The sequence below is a fragment of the Tursiops truncatus genome, chromosome 1, assembly GCF_011762595.2.
Source record: "Tursiops truncatus isolate mTurTru1 chromosome 1, mTurTru1.mat.Y, whole genome shotgun sequence".
NCBI lineage: Eukaryota > Metazoa > Chordata > Mammalia > Artiodactyla > Delphinidae > Tursiops > Tursiops truncatus.
The window spans coordinates 156,114,611-156,137,366 of NC_047034.1; the positions used below are offsets into that span (position 1 = coordinate 156,114,611).

General features: G+C 47.5%; 1 protein-coding gene across 1 annotated transcript in view; it reads left to right on the forward strand.

The window, feature by feature from the left end:
- The first annotated feature begins 518 nt into the window (after positions 1-518).
- Positions 519-22,756, forward strand: part of DLGAP3 (DLG associated protein 3) — a 38,561-nt gene continuing 16,323 nt past the window's right edge. The window contains exons 1-6 of the mRNA XM_033854886.2: positions 519-1,659; positions 5,854-6,059; positions 6,385-6,457; positions 17,964-18,177; positions 18,453-18,766; positions 19,147-19,232. Coding sequence (XP_033710777.1) covers positions 562-1,659; positions 5,854-6,059; positions 6,385-6,457; positions 17,964-18,177; positions 18,453-18,766; positions 19,147-19,232 — 1,991 coding nt within the window. The 5' untranslated portion in view covers positions 519-561. The remainder of the gene's footprint in view (positions 1,660-5,853; positions 6,060-6,384; positions 6,458-17,963; positions 18,178-18,452; positions 18,767-19,146; positions 19,233-22,756) is intronic.

The window sequence follows — 22,756 nt, forward strand, 5'->3', positions numbered from 1 at the left end:
CGTAGATTTGGGTCCAGTGTTCTCTTTGGTTATTGCTTCTGGGAGCTGTGACCCAGAGGCCTGACTCTTCCTAGCCGTGGAATTGGGTAGGGATGAGACACAGGTGTGGTGCTGGATCGATTTGCCTCATGTCAGCTTGTTAAAAGCTAGTTCACCTAATGGCTAGTATGTTTGACTATTGTTTTTATGTCTGTATTGGTATCTTTTTATTTTGGGTTACCTAAGGATTTTTAAAAACCCATTTGGTTGAGGGCATTTCCTCTTGTGAATAAGTATTTATCATATCTGCAGCATTTGATGAATGGTGACGTTATTTTGTGCCCTTGTGAGCATCTTTGTCTAGTATGACTGTTTTAAGGCTTTTAAGCCCATTTGTGGAAAGATAGTGGAATCAATCGCACTAAATTGGTATGCACTACCTAAAGGGATATAAGAATACCTAATAAAAGATAGTTTCAGGTGACGTGGCCTGTCGTTCAGTCCTAATCCCACTGCTCCCTGTTTTTCCAGGAGGTTCCTGGGGCCTGGCCCCCAGCACTATGAAGAGCCCTTGCTGAGGCCATGAGGGGTTATCATGGCGACCGAGGCAGCCATCCCCGCCCAGCCCGCTTTGCCGACCAGCAGCATATGGACGTGGGCCCCGCTGCCAGGGCTCCATACCTGCTGGGCTCCGGGGAGGCCTTCTCCACCGAGCCCCGCTTCTGTGCCCCAAGAGCTGGCCTGGGACACCTTTCTCCTGAAGGGCCCCTGAGCCTGAGTGAGGGACCAGCGACAGGCCCCGAGGGAGGGCCGGGAGGGGCCGGGGTTGGGGGGGGTAGCAGCACCTTCCCCAGGATGTACCCTGGCCAGGGCCCCTTCGACACCTGTGAAGACTGTGTGGGCCACCCACAGGGCAAGGGTGCCCCCCGCCTGCCTCCCACACTTCTGGACCAGTTTGAAAAGCAGTTGCCCGTTCAACAAGATGGCTTCCACACGCTGCCATACCAGCGAGGGCCAGCAGGGGCCGGGCCCGGGCCAGGGTCTGGCACTACCCCGGAGGCCCGCAGCGAGAGCCCCAGCCGCATCCGGCACCTGGTTCACTCTGTGCAGAAGCTGTTTGCCAAGTCCCACTCTCTGGAGGCGCCAGGGAAGCGGGACTATAATGGGCCCAAGGCTGAGGGCAGAGGTGGCTCCGGCGGAGACAGCTACCCTGGCCCGGGCTCTGGAGGCCTCCACACCTCCCACCACCACCATCACCACCACCACCACCACCACCAGTCCCGGCATGGCAAGAGGAGCAAGAGCAAGGACCGCAAGGGGGATGGACGGCAGCAGGCCAAGGCCACGGGCTGGTGGAGCTCCGACGACAACTTGGACAGTGACAGCGGCTTCCTGGCCGGTGGGCGGCCCCCTGGGGAGCCTGGTGGTCCCTTCTGCCTGGAGGCTCCAGATGGGTCCTACCGGGACTTGAGCTTCAAGGGGCGCTCGGGCGGGTCGGAAGGCCGCTGTCTCGCCTGCACTGGCATGTCCATGTCACTGGACGGACAATCGGTCAAGCGGAGTGCCTGGCATACCATGATGGTCAGCCAGGGCCGGGATGGATACCCAGGGGCCGGGCCAGGCAAGGGGCTCCTGGGTCCGGAGGCCAAGGCCAAAGCCAGGACTTATCACTATCTGCAGGTGAGGCTTTGGTGGGGGTGGGGAACAGGGTCCTCAGCCCTCATCAATGTTGTCACCCAGGGAGCTGTGGAAAGGGTTGGGTGGGAGCCAGCTATTCCCAGGATGGAGGGTCTGGAGTCAGGGAGGCTCTCCCTTGCCTCACTGTATTGCCTTGAGCCCCTTTGGGGACCTCAGTTTCCCTGTTTATGCAGTGAAGGGGCCCTTCTATTTTGATATTGTATGTCAGTGCCGGGAAGACTTTTCCTTTACCTGAGGTTTTGGACAAGCTGTGCTGGCCTCTGCCTCATGAGGCTGGAGGCAGAATGAGGTTGAGAGTAGGCAGTGAACAGGACAGTGCGGTGCTCCCTGCCTGTAGCTTCCCCAAGATTGGAGGTCAGCCGTTGGAAAGCAGTCCTCTTGCCCCTTAGGCCTTCTCCAGACCTCTTTTCTGCCCAAACCTGGGTGGTCCAGATATTGTTTGAATGTGAAGGTCAGTTATTTCCAGAATGTGCCTCTGCTGGTGTTTGTCGTTCTGGGGAACCTGCAGCAGGACACCCGTGAGGCTGTGGAAGAGCCTGGGAGCCTGTCTCATGGGTTTCCCCAGGCTGGGCTTCACACAAGTCTGAGCTCCAGACACAGCAGCAGGCCAGGGCACACTGTCCCTGTCCTCTTCTACCAACTCTATAGTGTCTGCAGTTGAGGCTAAGAGCTCTGAACCCTTCTTCTTATGGAGCCTTCATCCATCTCTCACTGTCCCCTCTCCGTCTTCCTATTGAGATGGGGTCGGGGGCTCTTCTTGCCATCAACCTCCCTCTTCTCTGCCTTACGCTCCCCTCTCATATCCCCTGACAGGCTTTCTTGAGCCCTGCTATAGTTTTAGGAGGAAAAGTCTAGACAAGTCCTAGAAGTCGAGTAGACTTAGGGTTATCCCCCAAACCCACGTTCCGCATAGTTCGTCTGCGTCCATTCATTCAGTGAGCATTTCCTGGGTGCTGTGGATACAAAGATGAAGACACAGATGCTGCTTGGGAGGAGCTCACCATTTAAAGGTGGGATAGACAAGGCATCAGGTAGAATACACTGTGATGAGGCTGTGAGAGGAGAGAGCCGTGGGAGCCTTGGGAGCCCAGAGGAGGCACCTCACCCACCTGGGTGATGGTGGCCAGAACAACTTCTAGGAAGAATGTCCCCTGAGCAGAATCTCAGTGGAGAATTTGGAGTTAGTTGAGTGCAGAAGTTCCAGGATTAAGGGTGTTCCAGGAAGAGACTACAGCACGTTCAAAGGTGTGGAGAGTTGAGCTTGCATGTGTCTTTGGGTGTCACTGGCCTTTTTGGTAAGTTGTTCACATGTTAGGGCTCTCCTGGGTAGGGAACCCACAAAAGCTCAAGGGAACAGATAGGGCCACAGTGGAAGCAGGAAGGGGTGGGAGACAGAAGGGGAGGTTGGAGACTTCTAGGATTCAGGACTTCTGGGTTGGCCTTGGATTGCCCCCTCCCTGGGAGAGAGGTTCTCTAAGCTGGGGATTGAAGGGTCCAGCAGAAAGGGTCGAGGAGAGAACACCAACCCTTCTTCTCCCATCCCTGGAACCTTGCCACCACTCTGCTGCTCCCTGCTGCTTCTCCAGGGCTTCCCTCACCTCCCTGGGGGCTTCCTTTTTAACATGCAACTCACAGTGTCCTGCAGAGGAGCCAGCAGCTCCGCAGTGGCTATGGAGTGGGAGCCCTGCAGTGTGCAGAGCGTGCCTGGCTGTCCCATCTGCCTCCCTCTGCCTCTGTGGCTCCTCTCTGTAGAGTATGGGGAAGGGCAAGGATCGATCAGGGGCTGGGGTTCCAGGGAATCTTAGGACTGGAAAGTCTGAGCCTGTTTGGGGGAGAACAAGGGGCTGCAGGGACTCTCTAGACAGACTGGTGCCCCCCTGGCACAAAAGCAGGGGAAGCTGGCCACATCAGACCAGGTGTCTTTGTTGGATCCCCAGTCCTTTTGTTGAGACCTTGTTCCCCTACTGGATGCCAGCTCTCTCTCAGACTTCTTCCAGAATCCCTCTTTTCACTCAGAGCCCTTGTTCCTTTATGGAGCCTCATCTCTTCCCTGCGTTCCCATCTTCTGATTGAGCCCAGCCCCACACCGAGCCCTGTCCGCCTCACCCCCTGAGGGCTCCTTCATGGGGCCCCATCCCATCCCTGTTCTTACACTGATCTCTGACCCCTCATTTAGTCCCACCCCAGAATCTCTATTCCTCTCCCGAGCCCTATGCTCTCCCTGAAGCCTGACCCCCACCCCATTTAACCTGTTCTTTTCAACAGGTGTTTTAAATCTTCGCTACCTGCCCTGGGCCCCTCCCGCATGCCTTCATTACACCTCATTCTTCACAGTGTAGGCCAACCATCCCAGACTCCCTCACCTTCCTGTCAGTGCACCTGGGGACTCATCAAAATCCCCAGCCACCCTCATACCCTTCCTTCTTGGCTCAGAGGAGAAGCCAGGATCACCCATCCCAGCATGACGCCTCCACAGGGCTTGAGCCCATCTCTCTGGGATCCCCTCTGTCCATGAGCTGTCCCCCCTTCCTCCCCACATTTAAAGACTGTCTCTTTACTGACTCTTTCCCTCATCCTGCAAACATGCCCAAATCTCTCTCATCCTAAAAAAAAAATATTTTTCTTCAACCCCATACCCCTTTCCATCTCCCTCCTGTCTTCCCTTCATTTCCAAGTTCTTAGAGTGTAGACTCCACTACTTCACTTCCTTTCACTCTCCCCTTTACTGCAGTCTGACTTCCACACCCCTGTCCTCTAAAATGTCCTGGGAGTGGTCACCAATGGTCTCTTGAGAACTCTCCTTGAAAGGTACCTTTCAATGCTTATAACAATGGTCAACATTGGGCACTTACTCTGTGCTGGGCACTCTATATTGGCTCACTTATCTTTCCCACCAATGCTGTGAAGTGGGCATAATTATCATCACCAGTTCACAGACGAGGAAACTGAGGCTTAGAGATTAATCAGTTTTGCTTAAGTTTACCCAGCTAGCAAGTGACGGGGCCAGAATTCGAACATGGTTCTAACTCCCTAGCCTGAATCACTAACCTCTGCAAGCACTGTGGCATTTGACATTATCAACTCCTTCTATTCTGGAAATGTCTCCTGTTTCCATGACATGGCATTCTCCTGACTTCCCTCCCACCCTTCTGCCCACTCTTTCTCAGGTGACTTCATAGGCTCCTCTCCCTTTCTTCGCAGTCCCCTTTTAAATGTCAGTGGATCCCTTCCCACCTCTCTTTCTTCTTTCCCCTGGGCTGTTTCATTCACTCCTGTGGACTCAGCTGCCACCCATGACTCCCCCATGTCTGCCTCCAGCCCAGATCTCTCCACTGAACTCCAGAACCAAACGCCCAACCACCTGCTCCACAGTTCTCTGCCAACTCAAGATGCTCAACGCTGAACCTATCACCTTTTCCCCAAACCTGTTTCTCTGGGATTCTGTGGCTCAGTGAGCAGCAGCCCCATCCCCCCAGGTCCTCAGCCAGCAGGATCTCAGTCGTCATCGACTCCTCCCCACCCCCTCACCCCCCACGTCTAATCAGGCTCACTGATGCTCCTTAACACCTCTCATTTCCATCTCCTCTTCCCCCTCATTGTCATTGTCTTAATTTAAGCCTCATCATCTCTTGCCTGGATAACAGCGTCAGCCTCTTAATTGGTCTCCCTCTCGCCACTTGAGCCCCTGCCCTGCTCCTGGCCCTCCACGATCCATCCTCTATTTGGACGGTTGAAGTGCTCTTTCTGAAGCACAGATTGATGTCACTCCCTCTGTGGTTCTTCACAGAAGGGAGGCAGAAAGTTAGAGGATTTGGGCTATAAGCAGTTAAGAGGATGAAGGAGAAGGAGGGGTGAAAGGTCACTGAGGTCAGGTGACGCTTTATAGGGGTGAGGTTGACATAGGTCACTTTGGCCTCTGAGCTTCAGCCTCTTGGCACCTGGCATGTCAGCTCCTAGACTCTCTAGGTGGTCCTCAGTTAAGGAGCGAAAGGCACATGGGGGATGATGAGGCATCTCCTGTAGCGGAGACCTCACCTGCTCTGCCTCTGCACATTCCTGAACGTGGCCTGCTTGAGCCAGGGCTGAGTGTCTCCCACTGGCAGTGGAGAATGTGGGTCCCCACTTCCAGATTCAGCAGGGACTTGTCTGAAAGATAGAGGCCCCTTGTCCCTGCAGGTGCCGCAAGATGACTGGGGGGGTTACCCCACTGGGGGCAAGGACGGGGAGATCCCCTGCCGCAGGATGCGGAGCGGCAGCTACATCAAAGCCATGGGGGATGAGGAGAGTGGAGACTCAGATGGCAGCCCCAAGACATCTCCCAAAGCGGTCGCCCGGCGCTTCACCACCCGCCGCTCCTCCAGCGTGGACCAGGCCCGGATCAAGTAAGGACAGGGAGAGCTGGGGTGGGGGTGGGGTGTAGGATGCTGATCCTGGGTGCCTGTAGGAGATGTGCGTAGAGTGGGTACCAGTCAGGTTCCCTGCCTAGGGTTCAATTGGGCAGTCTTGCCCTGCCCCATATAAAGAGGGGGTGCCTGTGATAACCCCTATCTGAATGTCTCTTTGGCAGAATCCCTTTACCCAGGAGTCTCCTGGGGATCTCTGGGATTTCTGAGGGTTAGACCTGCTCAGGGGCCTCAGTGCTCTCATTCCCCTCCCCCACCTCCTAGCAGACCCCCATTCTGAATCTGGAATTTTGACCTTTCCCAGCTGCTGTGTCCCACCCAGGATCCACCCCCGGAGCTCCATCCCTGGCTATAGCCGTTCCCTCACCACCGGACAGGTAGGGAGAGGCCCAGCATGCTGGAAGGAAAGGGTGGGAAGGGGGATTCAGTCCCATGCTCAGCCTAGGCCTTAAAATCAGGAATCTGCCCATGGAGAGAGAACAGGTCTTGTTCTGGGGATCTGGGAAGCCTGCCTTGGGACTCCTGGAGCTGACTCAGACTGAGGATCTCAGAGAGTCACATCCTTAAAAACCACAAAGCATCCTCAAAGTGATGAACTTGTAATGGCAGCGTCAGTTCTCTGAGGTTCCCCAGCCCTTTCGTGGCCTGATTGCTCCCAACCCACCCCATGTAAAAGGCAAGATTGAGCATATAGACTGGAGATAGGCAGAACTGCAGTCTCAGAGATGATCAGGGCTTGAGGTCTTTCCCCTCCACTCCACCCTGTGGAACACTGGCAAGATACCTCCCTCTCAACGCCTCTGTTGGCTCATCTTTTTTTTTTTTTTTTTAATGTAATTTATTTATTTTTGGCTGTGCTGGGTCTTCGTTGTGGTGCGCGGGCTTCTCATCGTGGTGGCTTCTCTTGTTGCGGAGCACGGGCTCTAGATGCGCGGGCTTCAGTAGTTGTGGCACGCAGGCTGAGTAGTTGTGGCGCATGGGCTTAGTTGCTCCGCGGCATGTGGGGTCTTCCCGGACCAGGGCTCGACCCTGTGTCCCCTGCATTGTAGGCGGATTCTTAACCACTGCGCCACCAGGGAAGCCAAGCCCCTGTTGGCCCATCTTTGAAATGACAATTGTAATGATGATTATCTCACAGGGGTTTTGTGAGTTCAGTGAGAAAATATATGCAAACACAAGGTACCTGGCCCCACACTGGTATTTTACAAGTGTGAGTTCTACCTAAGTGTAGACTTTACCCTTAACTAAAGGAGGCAGTGCAGTTTAGTGATTAAATGCATGAGGTGGGTTTGAATTCCAGCTCAGCTACTTACCAGCTGAGTGACCTGGGGCAAGATACTTGACTTTTTTGAGCCCCACTCTCCCTATTTAAAAATAGGCATCATAATAGTGTTCTTGGCACACAGCCAGCACTCAATAAAGGTTAGCTATTTTTACTGTTTGCTGGGCAAAAAAAGCAATGCAAAGACCGTCCTGGTTGGCTCCCATGGTTTTGCTGCTGCAGTCTCTCAGCATTTCTTTGTTACATTTCCTGAATCAGGGAATCTGATTGGCACAGCCATCTTTTCACAGAAGACCATTCTATGTTGCTAAACCCACTAGTTAATGCTCAGACCTTGTTTTACTTGATCCATCAGCAACATCTAATGCAGCTGATGACTCTCTCCTTCCTGAAACACTTTTCTCAGTTGGCTTTGAGGACACCACACCTTTTAGGTTCTTCTGCCTTCTCTCTCTGGTTGCCTATTCTTAGTCTGTGTCACTGGTGCCCGCAAACTTTTCAGGATCTGAACACTGGAGTTTTCCAGGGCTTAGTTCCTGGACTTCTTCCTACACTCACTCTTTGGGTGAGCTCATCCAGGCTCATGGCTTTGAATATTATTGAGAGCCTGATGACTCCCAAATGTCTATCACCAGCCCACATTCTCCCATAAATGCATATATATCTGTGTGTTGAAATCTCACATGGATGTTGAGTAGACATCTCAAACTTAAGATGTTCAAAGCCAAACTGCTGGCACCCTTTTCTCCCTCCTCAAATTTCCTACTCCATCCAATGTCTTCTCCATTACAGATAATGGCAATTTTATTATTCCAGGAGCACTGATCTAAAACACTGAAGTCAGTCTGGACTCCTTTCTCTCTCACACATCCCATGTCCAACCCTTCAGTAAATCCTGTCGGTCCCACCTTCAAAGTATTTCCAGGATCCAGTCACTCCTCACCATCTCCACTGCCAGCACGTCAGTGCAAGTCACCATGTTCTTTTGTCTAGACTGTTGCACTGTTTTCTAGTTGATCTCTTGCACTTGTCCTTGCTCCACTTCATTCTCTCATAATACGGCCAGAGTGATCATTTAAGAATAAAATTGCATTCAGTCAAGACCTTGCTCAGGGGAATAGTCAAACACTGTACTATGATGTATAAGGCCCTGCATGATCTGGCCCTTTGCTACCTCTGAGTTCCTGTTCTAACACTGTTCCCATCCCACACCCACTCCAGCCACACTGGTCTCCTTGCTGCACCTCCGACACCACACGTGTGCTTCAGCCTTAGGTCCTTTGCTGCTACCTCTGCCTGGATCTCTCCTTCCCAGATACTCTCATGGATTGCTCCCTCGCTTCTTTCAGGTCTTTACCCAAACGTTCTAAATTTTAATTTTAACCCCCCTCAACATTTCCTGTTTCCCTTCTCTGTTCTTCTCCTTTTCCTCTTCCCCCCCCCCCACCACTTCTTCTTTTCATCACTTTACACTATCTAACATCATGTATACTTTACATATTTTTCCAGGGGGGCATGGTTTATAACCCCTGATTTACAGAAGAGGAAATTTACAGGTTTAATGAACTAGCGACGTCACTCTATTATCTTTATCACTTTTTGCCCTTCTAGTATTTTCCTAGAACATCTTTTCCTATATTTTACTTTAAAGCTTTTGTCTCTTTATGTTTTAGGTGTGTCTTTTGTAAGTAGTTTATATCTATATTTTATTTTATATCCATTCTGACAATTGTTTGAGAGTTTAGTACATTTATATTTATTGTGATTTCTGATATGCTTGGATTCATTTCTGTCATCTTATTTTGTGCCCGTCTATTTATCCTGCCTTTTGGGAGATGCTTTTCTACTCCTTTGCTGCCTTCTTTTGGATCAATTGGATTTTCTTCATTTTTCTCTTCACCAAATCCCACACTGATTTGGTAGTTATATGTACTAATTTCATTATTTTTGTGGTTATTCTTATACTTTCGTGTGCATATTTGACTTAGCAAAGTCTCAGATTGTCTTAGATTGACAATTACTTCTACCCTTCTTCTGAACAATGTAAAGACCTTAGGACGCTTTACTTTTGATCACCTCTTCCCTTCTTACATGTACCAGTTGCCCAGTATTTTAGTCCCACCTTTTTTTTTACCTCTCTCAGTTAGTCTTTATTATTGTTATTAAATTTTATACTACCAATACTTGATTAGTAGTATTACTAATACTTCACATTTTTACCTTTTCCCCCCTCACTATACCTTCTTACATTTCATTTCTTCCTTTTAAAGTAAATTCTTTAGTAACTTTTTTCAGTGAGTGTCTGTTAGTGGCAAATTCTGCCTTTAACCAAAAATGTCATTTACTCTCACTATTTTATATAATTTAGCTTATTACAGAATTTTAGGTCAACATTTATTTTCTCTCAGTGTTTTGATGATATTCCTCTGTCATCTGTTCTGTTGTTGCTGTGGGGAAGTCTACTATCAATCTAATAGTCTTTCTTGGTTATTTTCATTTCTCTCGGATTGTTGTCAAAATTTTGCCCTTGATTTTGGTGTCCTACAGTTTCACTATGATGTGTGTGTGTGTGTGTGTATGTGTGTGTGTGTGTGTGTGTGGTGTGTTCCCTGAATCTGAGGATTCATGTCTTTCATCAAATCTGGAAAATTCTCTCATGGTTACTGTTTGCTGGTACATCTTTTTCCTTCTTTTTACTTTCTATCTACTTGCTTTTTTATCCAGTCTGAAAATCTCTGCCTTTTGGATGACGGTGTTTTGTCTACTCACATTTAATGTGGTTATTGATATGGTTGGATTGTCTCATGTCATTTTTGTTCCTCTGTTCTTCCTTTACTACCTTCTTTTGTATTAAATACTTTGTGTACCATTTTAATTTCTTTTCGTTAATTCCTTTTTACTATATTATTCAAGTTATTAGTGGTTGCACTAGAAATTACAATGTGTATCTTAACTTATTAAAATCTAATTGATTCTGGTAAAATACAGAAGCATTGCTGTAATATATCTCCTTTCTCTCTCCCTTTTCTGTGCTATTATTGTCATATGTATTACCTATACCTGTGTTATAAACCTAAAAATTATTATAAACCAATAATAGTATTATAATAATTGCTTTGCTTACGTCTTTTAAAGAAGTTGAGAGAAAAAAATGTGAAAAATATATTTATAGACCTATTTATATTTACTCACATATTTACCATTTCTGGTGCTCCTCATTTCTTCCTGTGGATTTGAGTTACTACTGGTTATCACTTCCTTTTAACCTGAAGAACTTCCATTAGTATTTCGTGTAAGATAGTTCTGCTGGCAATAATTTCTTCAGTCTGTATTTATTTGGAAATGTCTTTATTTTTACTTCATTTTTTGAAGGATAGTTTTGCTGGATATAGAATTCCTGGTTGACAGTTTTTTTCTTTTAGCACTTTCACTATACCATTCCACTGCCTTTGGTGTTCATTGTTTCTGATGAAAAGACAGTTTTTAATCATATTTTTTTTTGTATGCGATGAATTGTTTTTCTCTTGTTGCTGTTAAGATTTTCTTTTTGTCTTTCAACATTTTGACTGTAATGTGTCTGGGTGTGGATCTCTTTATGTTTAACCTACTTTGGATTCATTGAGTTTCTTTGATCTGTAGATTAATGTTTTTCATCAAATTTGGAAAGTTTGGGGCCCTTATTTTTTCAAATACTTTTTCTTCCTCCTTCTGTCTCTCTTCTTCTGGGACTCCCATTACATGCATACTGATATACTTGATGTTGTTCCATAGGTCTCTGAGGCACTGTTCATTTCTATTCAGTCATTATCCCCATCCAGTTCTTTATATTGGATAATCTATACTCATCTATCTTCAAGTTTACTGATCACTTTTTATGCTGAGCCCTTCTGGTGAATTTTTAATTTCAGTTATTGTACTTTTCAGCTCTAGAATTTCCATTTGATTCTTTTCTTGTTCTTTTAAAAAACTAATTAATTAATTAATTTTTGGCTGCCACTTTTGGCTGGTTGGGTCTGCGTTGCTGTGTGAGGGCTTTCTCTAGTTGCGGCGAGCGGGGGCTACTCTTCATTGAGGTGTGTGGGCTTTTCATTGTGGTGGCTTTTCTTTGTTGCGGAACAGGGGCTCTAGGCTCATGGGCTTCAATAGTTGTGGCACATGGGCTCTAGAGTGCAGGCTTAGTAGTTGTAGTGCATGGGCTTAGTTGCTCTGCGGCATGTGGGATCTTCCCAGACCAGGGCTTGAACCCATGTCCCCTGCATTGTCAGGTGGATTCTTAACCACTGAGCCACCAGGGAAGTTCTTTTCTTGTTCCTTTTTAAAAAAAATTCTCTTTGTTGTGATTTTCTATTAATGCTGTCACTGTTGTCATACTTTCCCTTAAATATTTAAACATGCTTTCCTTTAGTTCTTTGAACATTCTTATAATAGCTGCTTTGTAGTCTTTGTCTGATAAATCAAATGTTTGGGGACATTCACATTTTCTTGTTTATTTACATGTGTCACAGATTTTTTGGTTGAATACTGAACATTTTAGCTAATGTATTGTAGCAACTCTGGATTCTTATTTTACCTCTTGAAGATTGTTATTGCTTTGCTTGTTTGTTTGTTAATCCCTGGACTAAATCTGTGAAATCTATCTATGATTCCAGATGCAGCCTCTGATTTCTCCACTAATTTTTTTTCTTTCTTGTTTTTATTTTAAAGCCTGGTTTCCTAGGGGTTGACCCTGTCTCTGCATAGCTTAATGTCCAGCCAGAGATTGATCAGAGGTTGTGCTCAAAAACTTCAAGCCCGTAAGACTTCTTCTCTCTCCTTTTATGGTTCTATGTGTGATCTGGGGAGTACAAACACTGTGCTGTTTTCAAGCCATCTCTGGCTTTTACTTTCCACCAGGCTCTCTTGCATTTCTTCTGCACGTACGCACAGGCTCCATTGGCAAAGGATATGTGGGTGGGCTCAAGGCCTCTCTGATCTCTGTTGTACATGCACCCAGCCTCTAGTTAACCCAGACTATGTGAAGAGCTTATCAAACTCTCTGTGGCTGTCTTAGCCCCTGGAACTCCCCATCAAATCCCTGTCTAGTCTGACAGTCCCATTGCTTGCCCCCAAACAGTGCTGAAACCTCAGCCTGGCAGGGCTGCTGGTTATTCCTATCCTTGACACTATAACAGACAATGCTCAAAATTAAGTGAGCTCCCTTTGTTAGTTGCAGTGAAGCAGCTGGTTTTCATAGCCTGGCCCACCCTTTTTGAACTATTGCAACAGACAGAGCTGGGAGCTTGGGTAATGGGAGCAGCCTCAGGCAAGGACACCACAGACTCATGCTGTCCTTACCCAAAGTTCAGTAGTTTTCATGAATGTGTTTCTTTGCTGTATACCTTTGATTGATTTTCAGAGTGATAAAATGGTTGTTTTTGACAGTTTTGTGCAGCTTTATAGTTGTCTTGGGGGACAGGATTTGGTATCCTCACTCTGTTGTGTCTGAAGTCAGAAGTCTGGAAAATTCTCAGTGACTATTATTAACCCTTTGAATATTGCCTCTTCTACATTTTATCGAGTCCCCCCTCTAGAACTCTTATTTGTTGTATTTGAGGCCTTTTTATTCTCTCCTTCATATTTTCCATCTCTTTACCTCTCTATGTTGCCTTCTAGGTAAGTTCCTCAGATATTATTCACTATTCACTGGTTCACTATTTTTCTCTTCAATTGTGTTTCATTTACTCATTAGTTGTGTTTTAAATTTCCCCCTTTGCCCCCTAGAAATCTGATTTAGTTCCTTTTCAAATCTTTCTGGTTTTTTCAAAACTTTTTTTTTGGCCGCACCATGCGGCACGTGGGATCTTAGCTCCCTGACCAGGAATCAAATCTGTGCCCCCTGCAGTGGAAGCGTGGAGTCTTAACCACTGGACCGCTAGGAAAGTCCCTCAAAGCTATTATTCTATCCTTATGTTTTCAGTTTTATTTATCTTTTAAGTTTTAGAAAATTTAAACATTGTTTAAAAGCTATTCTGTTTTAGCTAAGGTAACACTAGCTGCAGTAACCGATAAACCTTGAATTCTCAACGGCTTCACTCAGTAGAAGTTTAGTTCTTGTTTATGTCACTGTCTGCATTAGTGATCTATTGCTGCATAATAAATTACCCCAAAACATAGAGTCTTAAACAAAAAATATTTATTATCTCACAATTTCTGTGGGTCAGGAATCCAAGCACAGCTTAGCTGGGTGCCGCATGGATCAGATGTCTCACAGGCTTCATCAAGGTGTTGGCCAAGGCTGCAGTCATCTCAAGGCTTGCCTAGAGGAAGATCCCCTTCCACACTCACATGGCTGTCAGCAGGCTTCAGATCCTTGATGTGTGGGACTCACCATATGGCTCACAACATAACACAATTCAAACATAACAACTTGCTTCCCCCAGAGCAAAGACTCCGAGAGAGAGATGGTGAGAGAAAGTGTCCAAGATGGAAGCCTCAGTGTTTTTTGTAATCTAATCTCAAAAGTGACATGCCATTGTATCTGCCATATTCTGTTCATTAGAAGTGGACCAATAGGTCTAATCTGCACTCAAGAGGAGGGCACTATGCAAGGATGTGAATGCAGGAGGTGAAGATGATTAGGAGCTGTGTTAGAGGTTGTCTACCACACAGTTTAATATGAGCTCATCTTCAGTGTAGCTTTATCTTTGAGAACCCTCATCAGCCTGGGTTAGGAGTGGGTCCCCCAGAAAATATTTTTAATTAATTAATTAATATATTTTAACATCTTTATTGGAGTATAACTGCTTTACAATGATGTGTTAATGTTTGCTTTATAACACAGTGAATCAGCAATACATATACATATATCCCCCTATCTCCTCCCTCTTGCATCTCCCTCTCACCCTCCTAATCCCACCCCTTTAGGTGATCATAAGGCACTGAGCTGATCTCCCTGTGCTATGCGGCTGCTTCCCACTAGCTATCTATTTTACATTTGGTAGTTTATATAAGTCCATGACATTCTCTCACTTCGTCCCAGCTTACCCGTCCCCCTCCCTGTGTCTTTAAGTCCATTCTCTACGTCTGCGTCTTTATTCCTGTCCTACCCCTAGGTTCTTCAGAACCATTCAGAAAATATTTTTAAATTGCTTCTGTTCAACTATTCTCGGTCTGGCACCTTTTTATGTTAATTTTTAATTTGGGGGGCGTCTGGCCCATGCAGACACTGAAGGCTGGGTCTGTGTGAAGACGAGCTTGTGGGTATAAATTCTTAGGAAATTTATCATCTTTCCCCTCTCCCCAGTGCCTGGACTACAGACTAGCTCCCTTGTCATCAGTCTGTGTTGATAATTGATTTTTCTAGTTTGTCTTTTCATCAAAGCTTTCCCCTTTCCTACTTTTATGCAGGTTCCCATTTCCAATTCCACGCTTCATGTGGGCCCAAGTGGGTGTTAAAATCTAAGCCCTTTGGTTACTGAGACCAGCAACCCCTGCCCCCGCCTCCCACCCTCCACTGGGCTGTTTGCAGCATTGGCTCACACAGTTAATATTCTGATTTTCCAGTCTCCTCTTTGCTTTTGTCCCCTGGGGACTTACCTCACTTTCTTGTGAGCTCAATTAATGTATATAAAACGTTTGTTATATTTTATTAAGTGTTTTAGAACGTTTTAAAATGGGAGGGTTTTCCAAGGTTATCTAAACCAAATGACATATGTAAAGTATACAGGATGTTGCCTTGTCCCCAGTTGGACCCACTAGCTCTAGTACAGATAATTTTCAGTTAGACCCAAACAAAGTATTTTCTTTTAAATATCCCACATCCTTGGAAATATTTACTGATTCTGAGTCTGGTTTGCAGAAAGGTTAAGGTTCTCATTTCCCAAGAGGATTCTGTGGCTTTGACTCTCCTGAAAGTGAGAGTTGAGGGGAGCAGGGTGGAAGGCAGTGTAGGGAAAATAGGAGAATTCACAGCACAATGTCACAATTTCATACTTGTAATACCGTAAAGATCAGCTCAGATGTAGTATTCCTCTGAGAGTCTATAAAAATCTACATTTCCCTTAGGTCCTGGTCCCTTATTGGAACGCCAGAAGCTCCTCTTGGCTGGTAGAGATGGAATATGTGTAGCCCCAGAGAGTTTCACACCCTCCTTCCGTCTGCCTTGGATAGAATTGGTCATGGGACTAGCATATGGTGGGGATTTCAAGAGCTTGAGAACCCTTGGGAAAGATGGGCCTTTGAGAGGTATTGTCACTGTGATTTAAGAACCTCTTGCTACTAATAATAGTAGTTAATGTTTATTGAGCACCTGCTATATGCCAGATATTATGCCTAGTGCTTTACACAGAGAAAAGGGCTGGAGATACAGATATAAGCCACAGAGTGAGATTCCTTCCATCCTTGGTGTCCAGACTTGAGACTGAAATGCTCTCTGCTAGGGTTAGATAAGCTTTCTTGTGCTTCAGAGGGACCCTCTGGGCTGGATTGGTTCTAGTTGGGGAGTATCTTGAGCCCGGCCTAGCAATAGCAAGAGTTAGATCAGCTCCTGAACTTCAGGTACCACTGGTGCTTGGTACCCCAGAGGTCAAGAGATAGGAAAATGAGAGGCAGACTCACAAGGAGTCGTGAAAGTCACAGGTGCCACAGGAGTGTGGCTTGTGCCGGACAAACATGGGAGAACTTCATGTCTACAGGATCTTGGATTGATTTGTCCATGGCCTGTGATTTCTGTACACTTGTAATGAAGTTCCTTTAGAAAAAGCTGCAGACAGTCTTTCTTTTTAATTACTGGACCCATGTTAGCATCACTGAATCTCCAGCAAATTTGGCTCTGACCTTCAAAGCAGCCAAGTGAAGAGAGGCTTATAGTTAGAGAACCCTGGGTTCAGATCCTTAGGGTGGGGACTGAGTTAATACAGGTTTAACAAGCTCTCCAGGACATTCTGATGCTCAGTTAGCCTGGCAGGAGAGACAGGAAACTGGACACTTTAGTTTTCTCACTTACATGCTGGGCATCTTTGGATAATTCATCTGCCCTCTCTGAGCCTTAGTTTGCCTATCTGTAGAATAGGATGGAAATTCCTGCTCAGTTTGAGGTAGACTCTAGTGATATAATGTCATATACACTTTGGGGGCCGAGTTTGGAAACACTGAGCTGCAGTTTACACATGAGTCAAGCTACTCCTTTCTCTGTTGACTGTACATAAATATGATGCCATGAATCTTTCCTGGGAGGTCACAAGATGCAACCATGGGATACTTGCTGTCACATTCACCATGTGGATGCTACTGAGGACCTTGTCCATGACTTCCTCCAGTGGCCTCTACATAATCACCCATGGGGGAATTTCTCTTGGACTCAGTGACAAGAATAGTGTGATTGTCATGAGTGGTGGCCTGTGTCTACCAGGTAGGCCCTGAGACCATCCTGTGGCACTGACTGAGGGCTTACCTGCACCAAGTGCCTCCCTTGTTTTTCTCTGAGTTTCCTAAATCGCCCTATGAAGATGGTACCATTATCATTCCCATTTGACAGGTGATTAAACAGAGGCCCAAAACTTTAATGTTCCCAGGCCACACTGCTAGGAATTAGCAGAGCCAGCACTTGAGTCCAGTTGAGTCTCACAACATAGCCCATGTGGGCAACCCAGAAGCTATACTCCTTGAAGCTATGGGTGCTCTGAAGCTCAGGGTCAAATGTGCAACCATCCTGTGCTCTGGGTGTTGAGCTGACCACTGAACCACCTCCTTCCCTAACTTTATATTTTCTTTGTGTCAGTTTTCTCATATAAAGCAAATGAAGCTACAGCCGCTGGTATATTTAGTCTTAGTGGAGTGTTATGTGACATGCTTCCATGAACAAAATTTTTGTTTTGCTTTTTCTTAGTTGCTTCAATTTTTTTTAAACACCACGGGTTCTGCATCACAAAATATCAAAACCAAAACCAAGAACCTCAATCAGCAGTGGCTGAACTTTCCTCAGAGGATGAGGGCAGGGAAGGAACCGGCAGGCTGAACCAGAACCCTAGTTAGTGGGCAGAAGGTGGGGGAGGGCTTGGAACACTTGAAGGATGATAATTTTTGCTCTGTTATGTACCCATTAATTTCCTTCCTGCCACATCATTTTATCTCTATAGGTTGCTTTCCATCATTTTTGTAATGCAGTTGGTCATAAATAATAAAATAAAAGTTGTCCTTCCCTACAGTACCCCATCCCCATACTTGGCAGGAGGGTGGCTGTCAGCTCTCTGGTCCTCTCCCCCCAGGGTCAAGTGAGAGAAACGTGAAGGGCTGGGACAGGTGGAGAGGAAGATGGGGTGGTCTGGAGGCACCCGAGCTAGGCATCTGGGAGAGGCATGGGGCGGGGGTCGAGGGAGGAGTATTTAGAGGAAAGATTAGACCCCAAGGCTGGTCCCAAAGCAGGCCTGGCGAGCAGCACAGGGCAGAGGTGCCTCCGTCTTTCTTTGCAGGGGGTGAGGGTTTCTTTTAGTCCAAAGGCGTTAAGAGTCATACAGAGACACAGCTTCTGCAGAACTAGATATATTCCTAAGGCAAAGTGCCTCAGAGACGCCCCCATCCCATCTCAGCACCACGGTAACTGTCCTTCTGGCTCCTGTACCCAGCTCAGCGAGGAGCTGAACCAGCAGCTGGAGGCCGTGTGCGGGTCCGTGTTTGGGGAGCTGGAGTCCCAGGCCGTGGACGCCCTGGACCTTCCCGGCTGTTTCCGCATGCGGAGCCACAGCTACCTCCGGGCCATCCAGGCCGGCTGCTCTCAAGACGATGACTGCCTGCCCCTCCTTTCTACCCCTGCCTCTGTCTCAGGGAGGCCCGGCTCCTGTGAGTACGCCCCCTCTGTCCCTGGCCCGGCCCTAGGTTGGAGAGCGATCTGGGTCCGGTTCTGGCCCTGGTCACGGCTCTGCTGTGTGACCTTGGGCAGATCGCTTGCCTCTCTGGGTCGGATGATGGGGAGAAGGATCCGTGGTTCTGTAGGTAGCAGCACGTGGAGTACACGTGGCTGCTGGGTCCCGTGGTACCGCGTGGGTGTGGGGAGTGGCAGACACCTGTCAGGACGTGTTTCTCACCCTATGTGTCTTTGCTTTCCCTGGCCACAGCCTTCAACTTCAGAAAGGCCCCGCCCCCCATCCCACCGGGAAGCCAGGCCCCGCCCCGCATCTCCATCACCGCCCAGAGCAGCACCGACTCCGCCCATGAGAGCTTCACCGCGGCGGAGGGGCCAGCCCGGCGCTGCAGCTCCGCCGACGGGCTGGACGGCCCGGCCATGGGCGCGCGCACCTTGGAGTTGGCGCCGGTGTCACCCCGGGCCAGCCCCAAGCCCCCCACACTCATCATCAAGACCATTCCAGGCAGGGAGGAGCTGCGGAGCCTGGCGCGGCAGCGGAAGTGGCGGCCGTCCATCGGGGTGCAGGTATGGAAGGAGGAGGCGCCGAGGAAGTTCAGGCCCCGTCCGGTTGAGGATGGATTGAGGGGGTCAGTGGGCCCTTCTGGATATAGACCTTTTCCTCGCTTACTCTTAGCTTGATCATCGACGGGGCTGCTCCAGACAGTCCCAGCCCACATCCTTGTCCCTCATCCTGGCACCATCACCCCTGGCGAGCGGAGAGCGGTGCCCAGAGGTTGGCACCTTGATGCATCTAACCTCCTGGGTCTCTCGTCTTGTTCAGGCAGATTGTCTTTTCAGGATTTGCCAGCTGGCTTGGGGCTCAGGCATCGCTTGCCCTTCTCCCTGGGAAGGACTTGCATCTCTCGGTCTAGCCCTGGCCACTGACTTCCCAATCCTGCCACCAGGTGGAGACTATCTCAGACTCGGACACGGAGAACAGGAGTCGAAGAGAGTTCCACTCCATCGGTGTACAGGTGGAAGAAGACAAGAGGTGGGTCCGAGTGGGGATATCTCAGGCTTTGCTGGGGGTGGGGTGGAGAAGAGGAGAGAGGGATGCATAACGACCTCACTGGCCTGGGCTCCCTGCACACCCTCTCTTCCTGGTCCTGAGAACAAGCCCTTTGAATGGGGAGGTGTCAGAGCAGCCACAGAGGCTCTCCATGGAGGTGTCACCAGGGCAGTCTAAAGTGAATTCTCCTTGTACCCATACCTGTCCCAGGTGCTGTGAAGTGGACAGGAGAATACAGTGGTCCCGGGAACAGGGTAGTAGGGAGAAGTAGCAGGTAGGTGCAAAGCAGGCCTCTAGCAATTGTCCTTTAGAGGGGATAACAGGATTTTTCCAATCCCTCGTTACTTCCTGTGGTGTACAAGTATGTGAACCCCAAAAGAAACAAACAAACATGAAGATTGCCTCTCAGGGGCCCCGGGCAGATATAATACTCCTCCCCACTCGGCTCATACAAGCATTTAACCAGTTGGGGGTATGCCACTATTCTGGCATTAGGTGGCCTCAGAAACAGTGTTTCCTTAATTTCAAACTGAAAAATTTGCACTGAGAACTCTGGAGGGAATACTGGGAGGAATCCCTCTGTTGTTGGCTTCCTATGGGAAGATGCTTTCTCTAATGGCCATGTGGCAGCGTCACAGTGGCCCATCCGCCCTCTGGGCTGCAGTGCTCCCAGTCCAGTGGCCCTAAGTGTGGTATCTGGGAACCTGCCTGGGGCTGGCTGTAAGAGTTTCATGGTAATCTGTGTTGCCCAGGCCATACCCCTTGAAGGAATAAAAGTAGAGTGCCAGAAGCAGTCCCTCACAGCTCTGTTCCCGGTTGCCATTGTTGGGTTTTAGACCTTCCCTAAATTCCCCCAACTATTTTTGGGAACCCCTGGGAGCATCTTGTGTGTGTGTGTGTGTGTGTGTGTGTGTGTGTGCCTGATCAAGACTTCTTGGGGTTCCTGTGGGGATTCATCACTTTTCTCTACTCTCACGCTAGCTCCCTGCAGCTCCATATGCTCCTGAAGCTGTAAATGCCTCCATCGGGTGCGGCAAAAAGGCGCCCTTGTTGCCCCCGTTATTACTGAAAGCTACCGTCTTCCAAATTCTTAATATTCCACAAAGATCACAGAAAAGTAGCGCTTTACGGTAAAGCCAATTCTGCAAGTCTATGACTTGAGTTCTTGAGAGGTGGGGTAGGAGTCATGGCTGGGTGCAGCTCTGTGTTCAGACCACTGCCCCCAGCTCTGATGCTGCCCATGGACCAGAAACCAAGCCCATGTGCCCCCATTTGCTCCCTCATGGGGCTTCTTGGTCCCTCATCCATATAGACCCCTGGGGGTCCCCCCATTCCTCCTAACAAGCCTGAATCCTGGGAAGAGTGCAGCAGGCATTCTACTGAGACTCAGACTATGTCAGTAACCTCTGTCATTCATTTGTGGATTGATTCATTCAGAAAATACTTATTAAGCATCTGTTAATAAGTATTATTAACACTTATTATGTCATAAGCATATGACAGCGCCTGTTAAATGCTCAGGGAAATGTGGAAGACATGACTCTTACCTTTGTAGAAGTTATGGCCTAGAAGGGAGTCAAGGCAATGAATAAACAAACCATGAGTAAAAATATGATTACACACTGTGGTATAATAGGTAATGTGATATTATTACAATTATGGTGGGAATATGAAAGAAAAAAGCAGGCACTAAGAGAGAAGGAACTTTATTTAGGTTAAGCAGGTGACATTTAAACTGAGACTTGAGGGTTGACTAGGAACACTCAGGTGATGGTCGGGGGAGGAAGCATTCCAGGAGGAGGGAATAGCATATGTGAAGGCACTGGGAGAGGAAAGAGTTTGACATGCATTGGGAACTGAAAGAAAATTCATGTGGCTGGTGTGGAACAGGACAGGACAATGGTGAGGGAGTAGATTGGAGAATAGGTGGGGGCCAGGTCATGTACAGCATGGGCATGATAAAGAACTAGAATTTAATTCTAATTAATGAGTAGCCCTTAAAAGGTTAAAGAAGGAGTGTGGTATGATCTAATTTATGTTTACCAAAGATCACTAGCTGCTGAGTGGAGAATGAATTTCAGGGAAGTAATGGTGGGTATGGAGAGGTAGAAAGCAGGTTTTTTTCATGATCCAGAAGAAAGGCATTATGGACAATCTTCTGTTGGGGATCTTTTTTTTTTTTTCCTGTTGGGCAGTACCAGTGTCTGGGAACACTATTAAGTTTTATATGTTGATTTTGTATTCAGCAGCCTTGCTGCTCTCTCTTATTAGGACCCAAAGTTTGTCTGAAAATCACGCTGGGTTTTCTATATAGTCAGTTATATTTTCTGCAGATGAGGATATTTCTTTTAAATCTGTATTTTTATAATTTCTTTCCCTTGTAATAGTGCATTGAAGAGGACTTCTAGTTTACTGTTGAGTGTAGCACTCTTATGTCCTTCCTGACATTAGTGAATATCTTCTAAGGCCCAGTTATAAGTGTGATGATGTTTGCAACAGATTTTTTTTTTTTTTTTTTTTTTGCGGTACGTGGGCCTCTCACTGTTGTGGCTTCTCCCATTGTGGAGCACAGGCTCCGGACGCGCAGGCTCAGCGGCCATGGCTCACAGGCCCAGCCGCTCCGCGGCATGTGGGATCCCCCCGGACCGGCGCACAAACCCGTGTCCCCTGCATCGGCAGGCGGACTCTCAACCACTGCGCCACCAGGGAAGCCCTGCAACAGATTTTGTTGGATACTATTGATCAGGTCAAGGAAATTCCCTTCTAGTCCTAGTTGGCTAAGAGCTTTTAATTTTTATTTTTTAATAAAAAATGAGAGTGGAATTTTATTGAGTGCTTTTCCAGAATCTACCTAGATGATCATAGATTTAATACTTTCATCTGTAATGTGGTGAATTATATTAATAGATTTTCCATGTTGACCCATTCTTTCATTCCTGGGATAAATCCCACTTGATCCCATTATCAGTTTGGATTAAGTTTGGCTGTAACAGGGTCTCAATAGTGACTTCAGTATATTTCTCTCTCACCAAGAAAAAAGAAAAAGGCTGGATGTAGAAGTTCAGTGTCAGGACCCCAGCTCCTCCTGTCTTGCTGATCTTCTACCCTTTGTATATGACTCATAACCAAGGAGCTGGTGCTCAAGCCCCAGCCATCCTGTCTGCATTCTGAGCAGCACCAAGGAGAGAGAGAGAAGGATGCAGTTCTTCCTTTTAGAAAGACTTCCGGCGGGAATTCCCTGGCAGTCCAATGGTCTAGGGCTTGGCACTTTCACTGCCATGGCCCAGGTTCAATCCCTGGTCGGGGAACTAAGATCCCGCAAGCTGCTCGGTGAGGCAAAAAAAAAAAAAAAAAAAAAAGAAAAAAAAAGATTTCCTGAAAGTTACACACAACACTTTCCCACATCATACTGGCTAAAAACTCATTCCGTGGTGGCATCTAGCTTCAAGGGAGGTGCTGTGGAATAGTCTCTTATTGGGAAGCAATGTGCAATGAGCAGAGCTGAA